The sequence below is a fragment of the Pteronotus mesoamericanus genome, unplaced genomic scaffold (assembly GCF_021234165.1).
Source record: "Pteronotus mesoamericanus isolate MK-2021 breed Mesoamerican mustached bat unplaced genomic scaffold, CSHL_Meso_final scaffold_85, whole genome shotgun sequence".
Taxonomy (NCBI): Eukaryota; Metazoa; Chordata; class Mammalia; order Chiroptera; family Mormoopidae; genus Pteronotus; species Pteronotus mesoamericanus.
Window position 1 is genome coordinate 37,934,267 of NW_026555329.1, and position 19,119 is coordinate 37,953,385.

Here is a 19,119-nt window from a genome sequence, read left to right on the forward strand (position 1 = left end):
AAATGGGGGTGTTATATTTTACAGCAGTGGTTTTTAACTGGGGGGTGATTTTGTTCCCTAGGTGATATTGGCAAAGCCTGGAGACAGTTTTGGTTGTCCTGAGTGGGGGTGGGGGCTGCTGCTGGCATCTAGTAGATAGAGGCTAGGGAAGCTGTTCAATGCCCTACAGTGCACGCGCCAGCCCCATGGCAGAGAATTATGCAGCTCCAAATGTTAAGAGTCAGGCTGTTGAGAAACCCTGCTTTATACTAAGTTCATTATGTGACTATATTAGGAGATAAAAACAGAAAAAATCAGATTCCTTTCATTTAGGCAAATCGTACAACTTCATAAATGTTCAACCCAATTACAAAATTACAACTTGGGTTCACCTATTATTTTTCTTTTTAAAAACATTTTTATTTAATCATTTTTAGAGAGAGAAAGGGAGGGAAAAAGAGATGGCGAGAAACATCGATGTGCAAGGGATACATCGATCAGTTGCCCCTTGCACACAGCCACGTGGGGACCTGGCCCGCAACCGAGGCATATGCTCTGACTGGGAATTGAACTGGTGGCGTATCAGTTCCTAGGCCAGAGCTCAATCCTCTGAGCCACACCAGCCAGGGCTCTCATTAATTATAATGTTCCAAGTTGATTAAAAATATGTTACTACTAAAACTAATATAGTATTTTTTATTGCAGGCACCTTGCATTTCCTTGTTTTGAGCTATACACATGCCTGTGCACACAAAAAGGACTTCCTACATACACATGCAAGCACACACAGAGGCACATGCACACATCACAGACAGAGGATTCTTTTTGGAAGAAATGGCAACAACACTTTCTAGGCTGAGTTTGGGACCCACCACAGCACTAAACACAAGAGGGAGAGTCACACATGGCACCTACCCATTCTGCAGTAATTACCAGTGAAGACCCTTTGGACAAGGATTCATTAAAAATCTCTGCAACAGTTAACTTGGTTAACAACAGCTTAACTTTTTTTTTTTTTAAGCAAACTTTGTTTCACGACTGTGCTGAGTACTTTCCGTTTATGAGTTCTTTTAATCGTCATAATAATCTTACGAGGTAAACTATTATCCCCATTTTAAGAATACGAAAACCAAAACACAGAGAGGCAAAACAACCTGCCCAAGGTCACACAGCTAATAAGTGGTAGAGCTGGAACTAGAATCTAAGCAGACTGACCCCAGAGAGGCTATTCCCAACCACCAGGCTCTCACATTCTGTCAGTGCATCAAGCCACAGCTTGGGGCTGGGATGCCTGCGGAGTGGGGTCAGGACTCCCAAGGCAAGGCTTTTTGTTTCCGTTTCCCGCTTTCTTCAGCCATCCATTAATAGCGGCATCAACTCACCTAAGGGACTTGAGAAACAAAACAATCCCTTAAAGTCCTAGGTCTCCTGGGAAGAGGTTTACAAAGCACCTAAAGGGCCCTTGTACAGACTTAGGAAACAGACCCAAGGGGCCAACAGAGGAGACGGCGCACAGAAGGTGGCTCCCAGAGAGCTTCCACCCCATGCTGAGCACAGGGTCTCCCAAACATTTTACGTCTGGGACACCAGCTTGGGGCACAAGCCAGGAGCAGAAGGAATGTGGCCAGTCCTGGGAGGCAGCTTCACGTGACTCCTGGCTGACAAGGTGGCCAAGGCCAGACGGACCCAGTAGGGACCCCAGAGAGATCCTGGGAGCTGACGCTGTGTCCTACTGTGAACGTGAACGTATTTAGAAAGCCAGATCCTCAGGACTCTTTGCAACGTGATCACCTTCAGGCCGACAGTTCTCGTGTCCAAGAGTGCGCGAAGCATAAGATGAATCACAGGCCACAGTCAGTGGGCTAACCTCACTCTGCATGTCCCCTGAGATGGGGCAAGAAACGCAGGCAGGAAGTATTTGACTAAATTGGTTTTCCCATTTTTCATAAGAAACATTCAACTTAATACAAAATAGCCACACTTTATTGACAATAATAGCTACCCTTTCTTTACTTCCTTACCATGTGCCAGGAAACTACTTTATCTCTGTTTCTCTTGTAACTCTGTTAGGCAAGGATGATTATCTTCATTATAGAGTAAAATGAGGCTCATAAAGGTCATGTAATTAGCCCAAGGTCACACAGCTAGTAAATGTTACTGGAGAGTCTAACCTGGGTTTGTTTGACTCCGGAATTCATGATGTTTCTACTATGGCTTTTTCACATTACCACCAACCTCCAAAGTCCCCCAAACCAAATGCCTAAATACACACATACACACACACACTTTTTAAACTTAAACAAGCAGGAGACCAGATCTTGAATGCAGCCATGAGCTCATCTCTCTGAACATGCCACAATCCTCAAAATTCAGCTGAATCACAGGTGCTGTGAGCACACACTCCAGTCCCCTGCCATTTAACAAGGCGACAAGTCTAGGGTCCCAGGGCTAAGCAGAGGCTGAGCTGGACTTTGGCCCCAGATGTACTGGCCCCTGGGCAGTGTCCCTCCCACTGTACTGTAGCTCTGCTTTGTGATGATTCTGGGCGCTGGGAATACAGAGTTGAAAAGGACCATCCCTGGTCCTGAAAGGTTCCTAGAAGCTGGTAGATGTTCTGAGACAGTCCACAGGTAACTGAAGTGTGCGGCAGGGGGTGGGAAGTGGCACAGGAGAACAGAGTTCTGTGGGGCAAAGGGAGAAAGACACCATGGGGAGAAGTGGAGAGGAAATGAAGCCATGCCCTGGATGCACATGCAAGAATTTTGCCCCACGAGGCAGGCAGAGTACTCATTTTGCCCCACATTGGTCATTTTGCCCCACGAGGCAGGCAGAGTACTCATTTTGCCCCACATTGGTCATTTTGCCCCACGAGGCAGGCAGAGTACTCATTTTGCCCCACATCGGTCATTTTGCCCCACGAGGCAGGCAGAGAACTCATTTTGTAGACAAGATGGAGAGATGGGAGGCGACCTGCCCACGCAGTTAATGGGGAGTCATGCGAATTGCTTTATCTGCTCTAAAGCCCATGTTCTCTCACTACAACAAACCTCAAAAGCTGTTCTGTGAGGGCCTGTAGGTTAGGAGGTCAGGGGTGGGCCAGGGAATTCAGGAGCGGCTCAAGCACCCACCCCAAGTTCAACTCCGATGGCTCTGCTTTGTATATATATTTATAGATTGCGGTTCCACATGAGATTCTATTTGATAAAAGCTCTGCAGCTAACAAAAGCAAGTTTGAAGCCCTGTGCTATGTAAGAGGTGCTACCTGGCAGGTGAATGCATCAGGCCTTAGAGTTCGGGCAAGGCAGGGGCAGCATGTGGTCTATGCAGACAGGCAGTGAGGGACAATGACTAGTAAGCGGGTGAAGCATGCACTGCCCTGACTCTGGGGAGAATACTGCTCGTGTTCAAAGCCAGGCTCTGCACCTGCCTAGCTTTGAGGTGCGGGGCAAGGCATTCTTAGGCCTTAAGTTTCCTCAAGCTCAGAATGGGATCATATTGGTCCTATCTCTTAGGGCTGTTGAGAGGATTACGTGCTCAAAGGTATGGAAAGCACTGAGCACAGTGCCTGGCACTTAGCACAATGACATTCTTACTAACTTCTTCAAAGTAGTAAGACTGAAACAGCAAAAAAAGACATATCATGAAACTATAGGAGGAATTCTTAGGGAAACTAAGAGAACCTCACTGCCCACCAAGAGTCGCTACAGCTCTGAGTTCCGCCTTGCATTCTCCTGGCCTTGATGAACACGGGCTGTGAGGCGACAGAACACACGCCCGAACAAGGTGTCCTTGTTGCTGCCTGTCAGCCTTCAGTGAGAAACTCAACGGAGACTGGGCTGTGGGTGATAAGATCAATAATCCAAACCCCCAAACAAATTTACTGCCACTGCTCATAGCAGATGCCACAAAACACTTGGTTTTTCCCCAGGCTCGCCTTGGCTCTTGCCCCGAAAGGCCTAGGATAGAGGAAGGCACATGTGTCAGCCTTAGGCAGGGGTGTCCAACCTTTTTGTGTCCCTGAGCCACACTGGAAGAAGAAGAGTTGTCTTGGGCCACACATTAAATACACAAACACTAATGAAAACTGATGAGTGAAAAAAAAGGTTTAAGTAAATTTATGATTTTGTGTTGGGCGGCATTCATAGCCATTCTGGGCCACGGGTTGGACACCCCTGTGCCTAGAGGCCTTCTTCACTGGCTAGATGGGGCTTTGCCTCGGGCAGAATTCTGGAGAGCACAGTGGGGTCCTGGGTCCTTTTCAGGTTTTTTCCATTGAAGACTGTCACTGAATTAAGTTTCCAGTGAAGATTTTAATGGTTTACAGGCATTTTTTCTGCCTTGTTTGCTGCTGTATCTCAGTGCCCAGAACAGCAGCATATCCCTGTGAATGAATGATTGCATGATGATCCCATTCAGGGTGATCTGGCCTCTGCATTTTCATAGACATACAAAAGCAGTGTCCACAGAGCTTCCATGGTCATTTGCCAACCAATGAGCTGTGTGGGATCTTCTCTTCCCTGCTCTGCTCTTGATCCCACGTGTCACCTTATTTGGCAGCACCGCCACTGGGTCTCTGACAGTGTCCCTCCTGAGAGGTTTGATCTTTTCTCTCTTCCTGGCAGAAGGGAAGGTCACTTACTACAAAGCATTGAGCAAGAAGGTCAGCTTGTGCCGAGCACACAACTTGCTCCTCTCATGCTCACTCTGCCAGAAACGTTAGCACTAGAAGTACCCACAAAAGTCATTCTTTAGGAAAGAGAAGAGAAAACCAAAGCTTTGAGACGTTAAGCAAGTAGCTCAAGGTCACTAAACTGGCTGCAGGGGTGGGCAGGAGACTTGGCCTCTAAACGGAGCTCTTTGGGGAACACTTTGAGGGCCCCTCTCTACCTCTGCAGTTCAGACAGGGTTGGAAAGTGTGCCTAAAGCTTGGATTTTCTTTCTGCATATTATAAACATGAAATATACCTACAGTATATACACAGATATGTAGATATCACAGGGCTACATATTCATAAATGATATTAGGATATAAAAAACTACAGCCATCCCTTGGAATCCATTGGGGTTAATTCCAGGATCTCCCACAGATACCAAAATACACAGATCCTCAGATCCCTGACATGAAATGGTGTACAACAATGCATATAGTCGGCACTCTACATCTGTGGATTCCCAACCATCAACTGAAAACATGTACTGTTTTCAATCTGTGGTTGATTGAACCTGCAGATTTAAAACCTGTGGATATGGAGGACTGACTGTACAGTTATTGAAAAAACCCACTTATAAGTATACTTGCACAGTTAAATCTGTGTTGTTCAAGGGTTAACTGTATTCTATAGTCCCAAATACATTTACTGAACAGCTTACGTAAGCACAACATGCTTTATTTCATACCTATTGTTACAAAATAGTGATAACTGAAGGGGTGTGGAAATTAGAAATTCTGAGTGTGAGAAAGGGATAACATGTAGTTTGCAAAAGCTTATTCAATATTATAATTGCTTTGATTTATTTTAAGGTACAATATTTAATGTGCTTTGTAATTTAACACTAAAGGAGGGCATTTAGATTTTATGTTCATCGAAAGGGAGTATGGCTTAAATAAAAAGATTGGGACATACTGTTCTGGAACTCAGCATATTATAGCTTTGGAAATCATCTGGTTCAATGCCTCCTTTAAAGATAAGAAAACTTCCACCCAGAGAGGTTGAGTAACTTCCTATCTCAGGTAAATAGCTATTTATTTGTTCCTGAGGGGAGAGGCCAATGTGGGCTTTATCTGTTGTATGTTCATGGCACCTGCATTGAAGGGGAGTCCAGGGTTTGCTGTTGACCAGGTGAAGGGAATTTATTACACCAAGGACATAAAAACAGAGGGAAGGCAAATTCCCAAACACAGTTGAGTTATTTTTTTTTTTAAGCAAGGAGGATTCTTGGAAATGGAGAAGCTGAACCTGAGGCTTTATATACAAGGCATTTCCTCAGGGCAGCACCCCAATGGCCCCCACAGGGGCCTACACTTGACTCCTGTCCCTTCTTTGTGTAGACCCCAGAGACTCCGTCTGGCCCTCTCTTTCAGGGGAACAAAATACCAGGCTACACGATGACTCCTCAAGCCACCGCTGTTCCCTCCCCTGTCACCTGCAGAGGCCACTAAAAGGCTGGGTCAATGATTTCAGTCTAGTCCCATCTACCTAAACAAGTTACAGGTCTTATTTGTTCTGACAGGACTAAGCATTTCAGCACAAGGACTACAGATCCTAAAATAGTTACCCTGGGAGCAGAGGCAGAGCCCCAGGAAGAATTAGCCCACAGCCTTGGGCTAAGACAGACAGAGGGCCAGACCTCGTCTGGGAGCCAAAGGGGCGGCGATACTCCGCGAGCGGCTGCAGGAGTCCACTTACCGCAGTGCGACTGGAAAACCTGTGGCTTGACGACCTGATTACAGGCACTGCACACTACGAGATAGAAGTCGTCATGTGCTGGATAATGGCCAAATAAGTGCATATCTGTGGGGGAAATGAAAACAGGTGTTTTTGAAAAAGCAATTAAGTCTCAGAAGGTGTATAGTTTCCTCTTGGAGTTTCCTCAAGGACAGTTTTTCAAATGAGACATGCAGAAAGGCAATAATCTTCACTAAAGGGAACGTGGTTAGTCATAATGCAGCTCCCCAACTCTCAGAGAAGCAATTGCCTCAGAGAATACCTCCTCATTTCACTCTTGGAAATGGATGGCTGCTGCTGCCGCTGCCGCTGCCGCTACTGGTTTAGTCCGTGATGTTGGGGCTGCTCTGAGTTCCACGCTATGGGGAATTAGCCTGTCCTGAGAGAGCGCGTGCTAGCTGGGACTCAATGAGTCACAAGTTATTTTAAAAGGGGGCCTCCCCCAAACCCATTCTGACTTAAGCAGAGGTCTCTCAAGTGAATGAGTGGGCAAGGAGATCTGGGGAGAGAAAGAGGAGTCATCCTAGCCTCAGCAGTTGCTTGTGTTTTCCCATCACCTGAGGTAGATCTTGAGGCAAAAGGAAGCCTCAAAGCACGGGACTTGATTGCTGCCATTGTTCTGCGTTACTCATCTGACTACTATTTACCGAGAGTCTAAGTGTCCTGGGTACCACACTAGGTGCTGGGGATAAGTGAACAAGGATGAGGGCCCTGCTCTTTCGGAGCTTACAGTGAGAAGAGAGAACATTACATAGTTAATCACACAAGTCATCATTTGGTTGTAATTGTGGTCTGTGCTAAGGAGATGTGCAGGGCACCATGACAGCATGTGGACCTCATCTGAGGCACTGGAAAGAATTCCCTGAGGAGCAGCTATGTCAGCTGAGACATCAGGATGAGTAGGAATTAGATAAACAAAGGGCCAGGGGAGGAAGAGGAAAGCCCCAGGCCTGCCAAGGAAGGAAGTCTGTGTGCTGGCAGAATCTCTTGGCTAAGACAGAAGAACAAGGGGAGACCCCAGAAGACATAAGCCTTGTAGACTAAGGTAAGGATTTTTGAGTCTGGTTTTAAGGACAATGGGAACCTAGTGAAGGTTTTTAAACAAAGAAATGATAGGATCAGACATTACTGTTAAGATTAGTTGTGTGGCCTAAGAGACATGAATGCATATGTCCATACAAAAACCTACACAAGCATGTTCATATAGCAGCATTATTCATAACCGCCAAAAAAGTGAAAACAACCCAAATATCATCAACTGGTGAAAAGATAAATAAAGTCTGGCACAATCACCCAGTGGAATACTACTCAGCCATGAGAAGAAATGAAGTGATAATACCTGCTACAACATGAGCGAATCTTTTTTAACTTTTTTTTTTTTTTTGTAGAAGGTTTAAATTTTATTCACTTATTTTTTAGAGAGCAGGGAAGGGAGGGAGGAAAAGAGGGAAAGAAACACCGATGTGTGAGAGACACATCAGTCAGTTGCCTCTCGCATGCCCCAGCTGGGGACTTGGCCAGCACCCCAGACATGTGCTTTGAATGGGAATTGAACTGGCAAACTTTCAGTATGCAGGCCAGTACTCAATCCACTGAGCCACACCAGCCAGAGCAACATGGGCGAATCTTGAAAATATTATGCTAAGTGAAAGGAGACATACACAAAAGGCCACATATTGAATGATTCTATTTATATGAAATGCCCAGTATAGACAAAACTATGGAGACAAAAATTAGATTAGTGTTCGTCTTAGGCTGGGGGGCCTGGAGGAAATTAAAGAGTGACTGCTAAAAGGCAGAGGGTTTCTTTTTAGGGTGATAAAATGTTCTAAGATTGGTAGAAGTGATGGTTGCACAACACTGTGAATATACTATAAACCACTGAATTATACACTTTAAATGGATGAATGGTACAGCATGTGAACAAAAGTTGTCAAAGAATAAAAAAAGAGAGCGAGCGAGCGAGTGAGCAGTTCTGAAGAAGCAGGTGGTCACACCTCCTTGTGCACCACTGGCTAGAGGTAGAGCCAGCGAGGCAGCTGAGCCTGCCTCTTAGCCCAGTGGCTCTAGAGACATTTCAGCTCTGAGAGCAAGGTGCTCATAACCATGGCCAGAGCCGATGGAGGAATTAGGACAGTGTACACATGAAAATGCTTTCTGACACAACCCCCCTAAACAACTTCTCCTCAACTCCCTGAGCCCTCATTTTCTTGACACGACCAATGTCTTTAACAAAAAACCACCAAACACACAATGGTTCCCTCAGTTGCAGTGCTAGGCCACAGAGAAGAACTGAGTTCCTCATGGAAATGGGGACGGCTCATTTATAACCAAGCAAATGCTTTAATGGAGGCATGCCTGGCTCTTGTGTTCTCTACTCAGAGCAGCCAGCTGTGCTTCTTAGAGGGAAGTGGGATGGACATTTGTCATATGCAAGGAGCTGAGACCTCCACTGCCCTGGAGGAGACGTGCTACTAGAAGGGTGAGACCGGCTCCCACTGCAGGGTCCTCCTTGGGTTTTCTGTGCAGGACGACGCACCTCGCCCTGACAGTGAATGATGGGGCAGGGCTGGGCGTAAGGGCGGACTGAATTTCTAATTGGTCTGGGGCCCTGGGCGAGGCCTGTTATTTCCCCATCCAGGACTCACCTCTATTTCCAGTTCTGACTAAGACTTGTTACTGAAGGGGAGCGTTATTAGTCAGTGCCTGATGGGTGGTGAGGCCTGTGGAAACAGAGGCTGAGAGAGAATGAGCTGTGACAAGAATCCTGAAGCGTGACGAGGCCCTGCTCGGCCCACCCAGCCTGCCAGGGGCCCAAGGTTCGGAGCCTCACAGCAGGGACAGGATGCCTCTCGCTTCTTAACTGCTGTTACTCTCCTGTTTTACTTTTTACTTACGGGTTACTTTTATAACATATATTTTTTAAAATAACAAAAGTGATCCATGCTCTTTAAAGACACATTTGAAAATACAGAAAAGCCAGAAAAATAATAAAAAAATCACTGGCAGCTTTTATCAACACCTTGCATCTCATTTAGATATAGTCACATTTTATATCCAGGAACATGTGAAACCAGGAACTGGAGAGGGCTAAGACACTTATCTATTCAACAAACATTTCCTGAGCTGTCTCATACCCTTTCTGCAATTGATCAAGCTCTAAAGGAATAAAAGAAATTCATTAATTAAAAAAAAAACAAGCATTAACAAAAATTTCTTGAGTGCCTACTCTGTGCCAGAAGCTGTGCCAAGAGCTGGAAGCTGAGACCAGACACTGCAGGGTTTGGGCCCTGTGTCTGCACTTGTGTTATACATGCCAGATGACCTTGGGGGTCTGCCGGGACTCCACTTGACGTCCCACTGTTTCTGTATTCCTTCAGAAACTGCAGAGCCTCCACCCCCGGGGCCTCATACGTGTCTTACACCAGGAGCTGAAGGTAAAGGTTAGGCTGGTCAGAGACCGGCCGCCCGGGGGTGTGCTCCTCTCCAGGCCCTTCACTCCACTGGGACTTTTCTTGATCTCCTCTAGGGCAGATTCAACTTCGCACATGTCTGCTCAGCGCATGTCTTCTGTGGAAAGTGAGAGAACCTGCTTGCTTACTTGATTATTCCTCAGTGGGGTGGCCTTACAATCTCCTCTACAGGCTGCCCAGTTCTTGAGAGTCAGGCAGATGGGGAGCAAGATGAGGGCACTTGGCCACTCGGAAGACCACCGCTTCAGGTGGCTGGGTGGTCCCGGTCAGTGTGCTGTTTGCGTTGGAGATGAGAAGAAACGACAGGAAGAACTGAAAACTAGTATGCAGAGCACAATGCTAGATAGTCTATTAATTAATTCTCTCTTTCTCTCTGAATTTACCACCCAAATAAAACATTCAGTGCACAGTGAAACATAAAAACAGTGGTTTGTTGAGGTGGGCTTGTAACAGCTTGGGAGAGCCAACTGTGCATATCTTTTTCCAACTCGTTCAGTGATAATCATGGTGGTAGCTCGAATCAGCCATCTGGGAGTATTTACACCATGAAAATGGGCAAACAATACAAAGAAGGTCTTTTCTTTTAGAGAGCTGTTTGTTAACATTTACCAGTGCACTGCGGAATAACGATGGGGAAAAGAGGGAGCGTGAAACGATGTGTAACACCACCACCTAGGGATAACTGCTGCTGACAAAGGAGCATACATCCTTCTAGACTTTGTTATGTGATGACATTATCTTAGTTAATCCTCATAATGAACCTACGAGGTTACCGTCATCTCCACTTTCCAGGCAAGAAAACAAAAGTAAAGTGATTTGCTTGAGATCCATGGTAGCAATTTGTAAAGTAGGATGATTACAGGACACTGATTCTGAAGCCAGTGCTCCCTCAAGTTATCATCTTAGTCTGGCAGCCTCGGCCGGCTTCTGGACAGCATCTGAGGTTCCCGCAGGCCTTCATCGGCTCCCACGGCTTCCCCAAACACACCCCCGCCTCGCTCCTCTCCTCTTCCAGAAGGCAGAGGAGGGAGGGAGGGGACAGAGCTCAGCTGTGATGGAAGGAGAGGCAACACTTAGGACAACAGAATAGTTTCTATGAAAGTGAAATAACTGAGATCCTGGGTAGCTGGTTAACAGCTTCTTAAGTCAATACTGAAAAGGAAATGGACAGAATGGGAGTAGCATTTTATTCAAGATAAACAGCTTTCTGAGGGGAATACTTTGGACAAAGTCCTGTGTGTATAAACTTTAGTTTACATGTAGGATTCACTTTTTGAAAATGGCTGAAGTGAAGGAAAAGGCAGGTGGCATCCCCAATTCACTATTTGTATAGGACTTGATTCTAAGATGGGAAGACAGCTGGTTTTGTGGATTTAGGATCAAACTAGATGCTGTGCACTTTTGAATTTGCCCCTGGACATCTTCCAAAGCTTGAGACTGACATTATGAAGCCGCAACTGGTGAGAGCTCAAAAGATGAAAAACTTAAGAAAGAGTGAATGATGATTGATTCCTTCCCTTTGCAAGTGGGGATGTCAAGTAAAGCGCAGTCTGCACACAGGAGCTGCAAGCCACACACCTGCTTTGAAGGCAGGGGAACAGCGTATCAGCAACCAGTGATACCTGTGCTTGCTGTGGGAAAAGGAAGCAAAACATACAACTTTGAGTTCTAGTTACTTGAAAAGAAAAGGAAAGCCCTGGAAAATGGCTTGGGTTCTCTAAAAGTCTTTTCCAGAGTTGCGAAACCACCTCCGTTGCTATAGGAATTATAAAAATGTCAAGGTAGTAATACTCTATTATAGGAACAATTTCATTTAATTTTAAAATTATGCTTCCCTTTTTAACTGACTCTAAAAAATATAGAAATAAAAAGATTGAGATTGTATTTATGTAATTTCAACACTCCAGGCCCTTTCCAGGAAGGCAAGTGTGAGTCCTGCTTGAAATGTAAGCCTCTGCCTGTTGGGTGGGACTGGGGGCGGGGGGGACTGGCACAGACAGAAGCTAAGGATGTGACAGCCCAGTGACGATGGCCAGAGAGCCGGGTGTTACTGGGCCTCCTTGGAAAACTATCAAAAAGATGAGCTGGCTACTGGCAGTGGTTCTGATTTGTGGGTTTCCACTTACATAAACTCAGACATGGGAAATTATTGGGAAGAACAGTCACAGTGTTTCAAGGACACACATGACTGCCTCCAAGCAGATTCGAATCTGGACGCAGGAAGACACCTACAAAAACGACGTATGTCACATCAGAAGGAGAGCCTCTCATGTTGGAAGAGGCTGGTCCTAAGAGCCTTCCTTTCCCTCATTAATCTTAATATGCTCATTATACAGTTTTTATTAATTTGTCTTTTCTCTCTGCTAGTGGAGTTTTCCGCTGCATTTTAATCACTTATGTCAAATGGAAAGCTTCAGGGCATATAAAAAAACGTTTCTCCTTTGCTCTGACAGCATGATTCTACATGTTCCCCATCCCCCAAATCTTCTTCAATTCATAGAACAAAACAACCGAAGGACTTCAAAGCAGTGACATTAGGCCTAACGGAATGCTCAGCTCCCCTTTAGGAAAATGCATAAAAAAAAAAGGCGGCCACTTTCCAGTTTTCAGACCTCTGAAAACCCAGGGCCTGACTGTGAGGGCTTCAAAAACAGAAACTGAAACACGAGGACTAGAGAAGCAAGCAGCGCCATGAGCTCTCCAGCATCAATGAGGGCAGGTGAGCGCGTGTGCGTGGGTGGCAGGCATGCACGGAACCTTTCTTCTCGTACAAACCAAGGACTAAAAAGAGCCCTAGCATTCTCGTGCTGTGGCTGAGCTGGAATTCACCCCCTTGCAAAGCTGGAGCCAAGAGCTAGGTCTGGTGGCATGTAGAAGCTCCCTGTTATGCTGCACAAACCAATCCCTCCTGATCCCCAATCCAACCAACCCACAAACCCCAACCAGCCCACGTGGCCACACGAGACAGCAGCATCCCCCTTCCTCAGAAAGCCCTTTACAGAGATGCAGTCACAGTGAACTGTGGGGGTGGGGGGCGTGGTGTTCCCTCAGGCCTCGGGCCACAGGTCAGCCCCTCTCACCAGCCTCTCCTCTGGCTTCCACTAGATCTAACAGAACTCTGCTCCTGCAGCCCAAAGAGTGAAGACAGATGATCCCAGGAGGTGACTGTAGCCCAGAGTTTACAGCAAAAACTACAAGTTGTGGGTCTTGTAAAATATTGAGCCTGAGAGCTAGGCCCTGGAGTCAGGCAGCCTCAAACTGAAATCCTAATTCTGCCGTTTGGCCTGATAAAGAATCCATTCTAAGCTATTGTTTCCTCATCTGAAATTAAATGACTTTTGTAAAGAGGCTGATACACAGTAAGTATGGAAAAAATACAATGGATTATTATCTCTGGTGTTCTTCCTGTCTCTTCCACGCCTCTGGGAAGCCTTCTTTGCCTCGCCCAGAGGAGAGGCAGAGTCCTCCCCTCCCCCAACCTTGCCTTGAGCACATGACCAGCACATGTCCATAGTTTTTCTAATGCTGTAGTAGGGTGATTGGTTTACACCTCTCTCACCAGATGGATCTTCTTGAAGACGGGAATCATAGGTATCGGGACTTTATATATCTTCATAGCCAACCAGTCTGGCACATAGTAGCTGCCTAATAAATGAAGTACTCAAGTTGATTTACTTTTGATGCTCCTTAATTTTCTCTTCTCTCAAAGGGGGAAGATGTAAAAGATAAAAAAAAATTGCCCTAATATCCATGTTATTATCTAAGATTAAAAGGTCAATAGTTATGTCTATTTGTTCATTCTGTGAGACAAGGGCTATGTGAGTTGGAGAAGGAGGTGTGCTCCACAAGGGCCACCTGCAGTTGTGGTAAATTCCTGCTCTCACCATAAGCTCCTGACGGCTGGCGCCTTCTTCTCTGGCACACACAGGCACTCCACCCTCTACCCCCAGCGATGGCCTCTCAGAGTCAGCGTTTGGGGTGGGCTTAGGGGTGTTTTCTGGGTGTTCCGTCTGGTCCCATTTTCTATTTCCTCATCCTGGGGCTGCAAGGTGTTTTGAACATCATGGCAGTGAGTGCTCCAGGGTCCAGAAGATCCAGGATTTGCCCTCCCTTCCCAGTCTAGCTGTGTCCTGTACCACACTGGATCAGGACAGTGGCCAGGCTCAGCCCAGGGTACACTCAGCGATCTGAGACCAACCTGGCGGAGGATCTGACTGTCTGGCTGCGCAGTGATATCCCCGGTAGCCAAGAGAATCACTTTGCAAAGGGCTCCCCTTTGCTATGCCTGGCTTAGGCAACAATGCCAACCATTTATCCCTAAAACTGTTCCTGGGGATGTAAACTTATACCTGATTCTCTCAAGCAGCTGCAGAGCAGCCAGGCTCGTTCCTCGCCAGTCATACACATCCTTGTCCGTCATTCCAGCCGGGTCAGCTAGTGGCTTCTAGCCTGATACCCCTCCTTCTGGTCCTCGGGACAGATGAGAAACATGTAACCACTTTGGCAGGTTTCTGAGTCCTGATAAGGTATCCTGGCTAAAGTTATTTTTACAGCAAAGGTTGTCTGGGCTTGGGAGATCTTCTGCATGGACGGGACAGCACCGTTACCTGCTCACCACGTTGGCCCCAGTGCGAGGCCCAGCACGGGGGAATTCCTGTGTAGAGGGCGAGGATAGGGCATTTTAACCAAGGGCTTGTGCAGTTCACTATGACTCAGTGAGAGAGAAGCAAAACATCAGCCTAGCGGGGGAAATTCTAGTCCTCTCCTCGGGCTTTCTGCCTAGTGGCACTTGAAGGGTAAGTAGCGAGGACTCTGAGTCATCAGCGTCATCGCCAGACTCCCTTCCCTCTCAGGGTCTCCCACCGGGGTCACTTAAATGTTTAAATGTTTACTTGAATCTTTATGCTCACATTACCTTCAGCCTGAGGACTATGGTTTAGAGAATGTTTGTTTTCACATTATCACTAGACCCCCCTGAGCACTTTTTCTGAACCATTCTTCAGCAGGGCTTGCTTTGTTTCTTTGGACCAGGCCTTTCCCACTGTGAGCCTCCCTAGCCTGTGTGAGGCCAGCTTCCAGGTATTCGGGGGCGACCGGCCACTGCCATCCTGGGGCATCTCTTGGGTCCAGGCCGCGTCTCCTGGCACTGTCTGTGATGCCTTCCCTTTCCAGCCCCACTCAGAGAGATCTGTGTGAGGTGGAGGCTGGTGCCCTATTTCCAGGAATAGGGCAGTGGGTTTGAGGAGGAGGAGGAGGAGGAGACCCGCATATGATGTTTTTCCTTGCAGGAAATGTTATGATCAAAGAGAATTTTCAGACTGAACAGAGCAATGATATTGAGAACAGCTGAAATGGGTCAAGGGGAATCAGTGGGACCTCTCCTCTCGTGTCTTTTCATGCAGGTCGGTCCCCCTTCCTGCTGTGGCGATCTGACTCAGTCTGGAGGATGAGCCAACTGGTCCCTTGGTTCCTTCCCGGCTCTTCAGTTACGATGACTGGTCTGATTGGGAGTGTGTCAGGAGAAGAATGAGCAAGAGGGGAGGAAGGGGAGGATACCACATCCATGTTGCAAAACAGCACAAAATCTGAGTGGTTTATTCTTAAGTGAAGGCCATCTACCTGTATTTCATCTATCATTATCTATCGCTCATCTATCATATCTCATCTACCACTTCTATCGCATCTATCATCTATGTCTATCTATCCATGTCTCTACCTTATCTATCATCTACCTCTATCATCTCTATCAATCATCTACCTACCTTACATGTCCTATCTATTATATCTATCATCTCACCTATTATCTATCTCTTATCTTCATCTATCTAATCATTATTTCTATCTCTATCTCATCTATTTTTGTCTCTATCATCTCTATCTCATCTATTGATCATATCATCTCACCTATCATCTATGTCAATTTTATCTATTTCATCTATCATCTATCTCTATCATCCCTATCAATCATCTATCTTGATATATTCTGTCATATCTTTATCTCATCTATCACCTATCAGTTATATCTATTTCATCTATGTCTCTTATCTCTAGCCATCAAACATCTCTCTTGATCGATCTATCCTATATATATTTATTATATCTATCTCTATTTCATCTATTTCATCTATCTATATCTATCATCTATCAATCATATATATATATCTATTGTATTTACTGTGTCTGTCTCATCTACCTACCTACCTATCATCTAAAATCTCGGTATCTTTTTACTTACCTCTATCATCTCTCTGTTGATCAGAAGAAGCACTACATTTTTTGAGCACTGTGATTCTGAGGTGAACTTAACTCAGTCTCAATCTGTTTTATTGTTACACCAACTGCTACATTTTTTGGTGACAAGGGTGATATGGTTTTACAAAAATAAATAAAAACTTAAAAAGAGGAGAAGAAAAAAGAAACCTAGACAACAGCAAAAAACATCAGTTGGTGTTCAAGGGCTAATTATAAACAACATGAGAGCAAAGACCGAGCCTCCTGCACAGCTTCATCTCCCCCCCACCGCCCCCCGCCCCAGCACAATGCTGTTCACGCAGTGGGAGCACAGCGGAAGATGAATCGAAGTTCTTGCAGGCAACTGAATTCAGCCTTCTCTTTGAAATAGACTTTAGGCTTAAGAAACAGTGGCTCTGAAGCTTACTGAAGAACGTGATGTCCACCATCTTGTCTTGAGATTCACATGCCACAAGGCTTTCATCCTATATTGATGAAAGCAACACGGAGAGCCCCAGGAAAGGAAGGGGGTGGGGCTGCGGTGCCCAGCTGCCTATGGGAGTCAAACTGTGGGTATTGAGGGCTTTCACAGTCCTCCTAAGACCAGGACAAAGAGAGAAGCCCTTCCCATTAGGCCTTCTGGCACTGTTGAGAGATCTGAATTTAGAAAAAAGCGGAGGGAGTCAGGCAGCATCAACCACTGAGATTTCTTAGATAACAGGTTGCCAGGTCGTGCTGAAATCCAAGTCCATGAAGAAGTCCTCCAGAGGTACATCATGAGCACAAGACATGTGACCTTTTAAAAGGCACAAGCAGAGGCCTTTGTTAGATAGCCCCATGGCAGGCCTCAGCTAGCAAGTCACTGCTACTAATGCCATTGAGAACATGCAGCAGGGACCACAGAAAATGCCCACCCTGTGAGCACTCCACCTCACCTCAGACACACCAACCCCTGTTCAGCTGTGGGGTTCCATCAACACTCTGCTTGCAAATTCAGGGGTGAAGAGGTATAGGCACAGGATCTGTCAGACTGTGGCCAGAACACCAGGCAGTCCCAATTCTTGGTGGCTTTGATGGATCCCCCAGCAGTGGTGAGCTGATTCCTATTCTGAGGGTCTAAGGTAAGAGATCCCTGAATCCTGTGGCACTTGCCAGTAGCTCTTAGTGTAAAGCAGAGCTGGCTCTGGCTGCGGTTTTTCTGTAACTGACAGAGACTGCGACATTCCCCCCGCTCCCCCCCCCACCCCCCGCCATGGGAGCCCCTGCATGCGTCCTTGGAGATTACAATGATCACCCAGACACTGCCACAGCCCAGAGGTACACGTGCCATGTGGCTCTGCTACAAGACGTGTCCACTTGGCACAGTCAGAGGGCAGTGGCAAGAACTGCTTAACGTCCCTGGGAATCAGTGTCCAAAGAACTTGAGCCACTGGGACAGCCAGACTCCAGGAAGTGGTTGACAGATGTCCCAGACATTCTCTGAGGAATGGGCTGCTTACAGGGAAGCCAGAGCCACTCCAGCTGGACCCACCATTGTACCAATGTCCGTGAAAAACAGAAATGTACCTTTGCTCTAAGAGAACAAAAAAAAGTGCTTGAGCATCTCATCACATCCAGGCTCCTCAAAGCAGCCACACACACCTGGTAACCACTCAGGTGGGCCAGTGCTTAAAGCCAGCAGCTTTCTGAGCTCAGAAGCCCAGGAAGAAAAAATGCACCATGAGAGGATTACAGAAAGCTGTTTTAAGGTAATGGAAAATAGGATCGATCAGCTGGAGGAGAAAAATCACAGTGCCTTCAATCACAAATGAAGCATGAAGCCAGTTCTGCGCCCGAGGAGCAAAGGGAGACTCAGAGAGGTTCATGGGGCTCTGGGATCTGGCCAGACCCTTGGGCACCAGGTTTGCCTTCCACCATGAACTCCCCCGCCCCCACTAACTCTCCCTCACCTTCCCTCCGCACTCACCAAAGCCCTACACATTCTTCCAGGCCAGCTTTGGTGCCGCCTCCTCTAGGGATCCCTCTTTGAGTCCCAGAGAAAATTAACCCTTTCTCTGTATTTGCACAGTCCTCTGTATTTACTGCTACTCGCTGCCCGCTCTACACGGTGTTTACAGTGAGTGCTGGATATGCCTGCCTTCCTCATTTGTACACTAATGGTTTACATATGGACACAGACATTCAACAGTAAAAAATTAAGACTGCTAGCAACGTGTTCAAATGCTTAAATGAGTGTCAATGAATCAAAGCTGCCTTATTTTGGGCTAAGAACCACCCAGGAGACTTAACTGTGAGGTACTGGGCTTAGCAACAAATTTCCACTTTGGCTGGCTGTGCAACAACGGGCAAGCCACAGAACCTTTCTGAATCTACCTTTCCTCTGCTGGAAGACAGTGATCATATTTCCCCAAAACGTTGCTGCAATGATTAAATGGGGTAACTCACGCCCATAGCATCTCATAGGCACTTCATTAAATGCCCATGAAGTTGAACTAAACTTTAGCCTGAACTGGCTAAGGCCAAACACAAAGAGCTTTAGTGGAACATTTTTACAGAGGCTTTTAATGAAGCTTCTGGAGTCAGACTGCTTAACTTTAAATCCTGGTACCACCTGCTTGGGAAATTTCTCTGGGCTTCCGTTTCCTCATCTGCAAAATGGGGATGGTAATAATAGAGTAGCTGTTAGGATGAGATGGGGTAATAGAAATCTGACGTCTGGTACTTGGAAAGCTCCCGATAAGTGTTAGCTATTATTATGATTTAGAACCAGATTTTGCATGGAGGGACTTAAAAAAAAAACACAACAACAACCTTGTTTCACTGGAGCAAAACAGCGAGCGCTGAGAAAGAAATCATTGTTAAAAGCCACCAGATTGTGAACTTTCGGTTTACCACAGGGCAGAGTGAGCGGTAGATGAGGGCTTCTCAAACTATGAATCTACCTGTAATCTGGTGGCCAAATGTGGATGCCTGGACCTTACTCCAGATCT

The 19,119-nt window shown here is 46.3% G+C and overlaps 1 protein-coding gene across 4 annotated transcripts in view; it reads right to left on the reverse strand.

Moving 5' to 3' along the window:
- Positions 1–19,119, reverse strand: part of ATXN7L1 (ataxin 7 like 1) — a 226,432-nt gene that overhangs the window by 149,558 nt on the left and 57,755 nt on the right. For all 4 annotated transcript variants that reach the window (XM_054564434.1, XM_054564433.1, XM_054564432.1 and 1 more), the window contains exon 3: positions 6,387–6,491. In XM_054564434.1, coding sequence (XP_054420409.1) covers positions 6,387–6,491 — 105 coding nt within the window. The remainder of the gene's footprint in view (positions 1–6,386; positions 6,492–19,119) is intronic.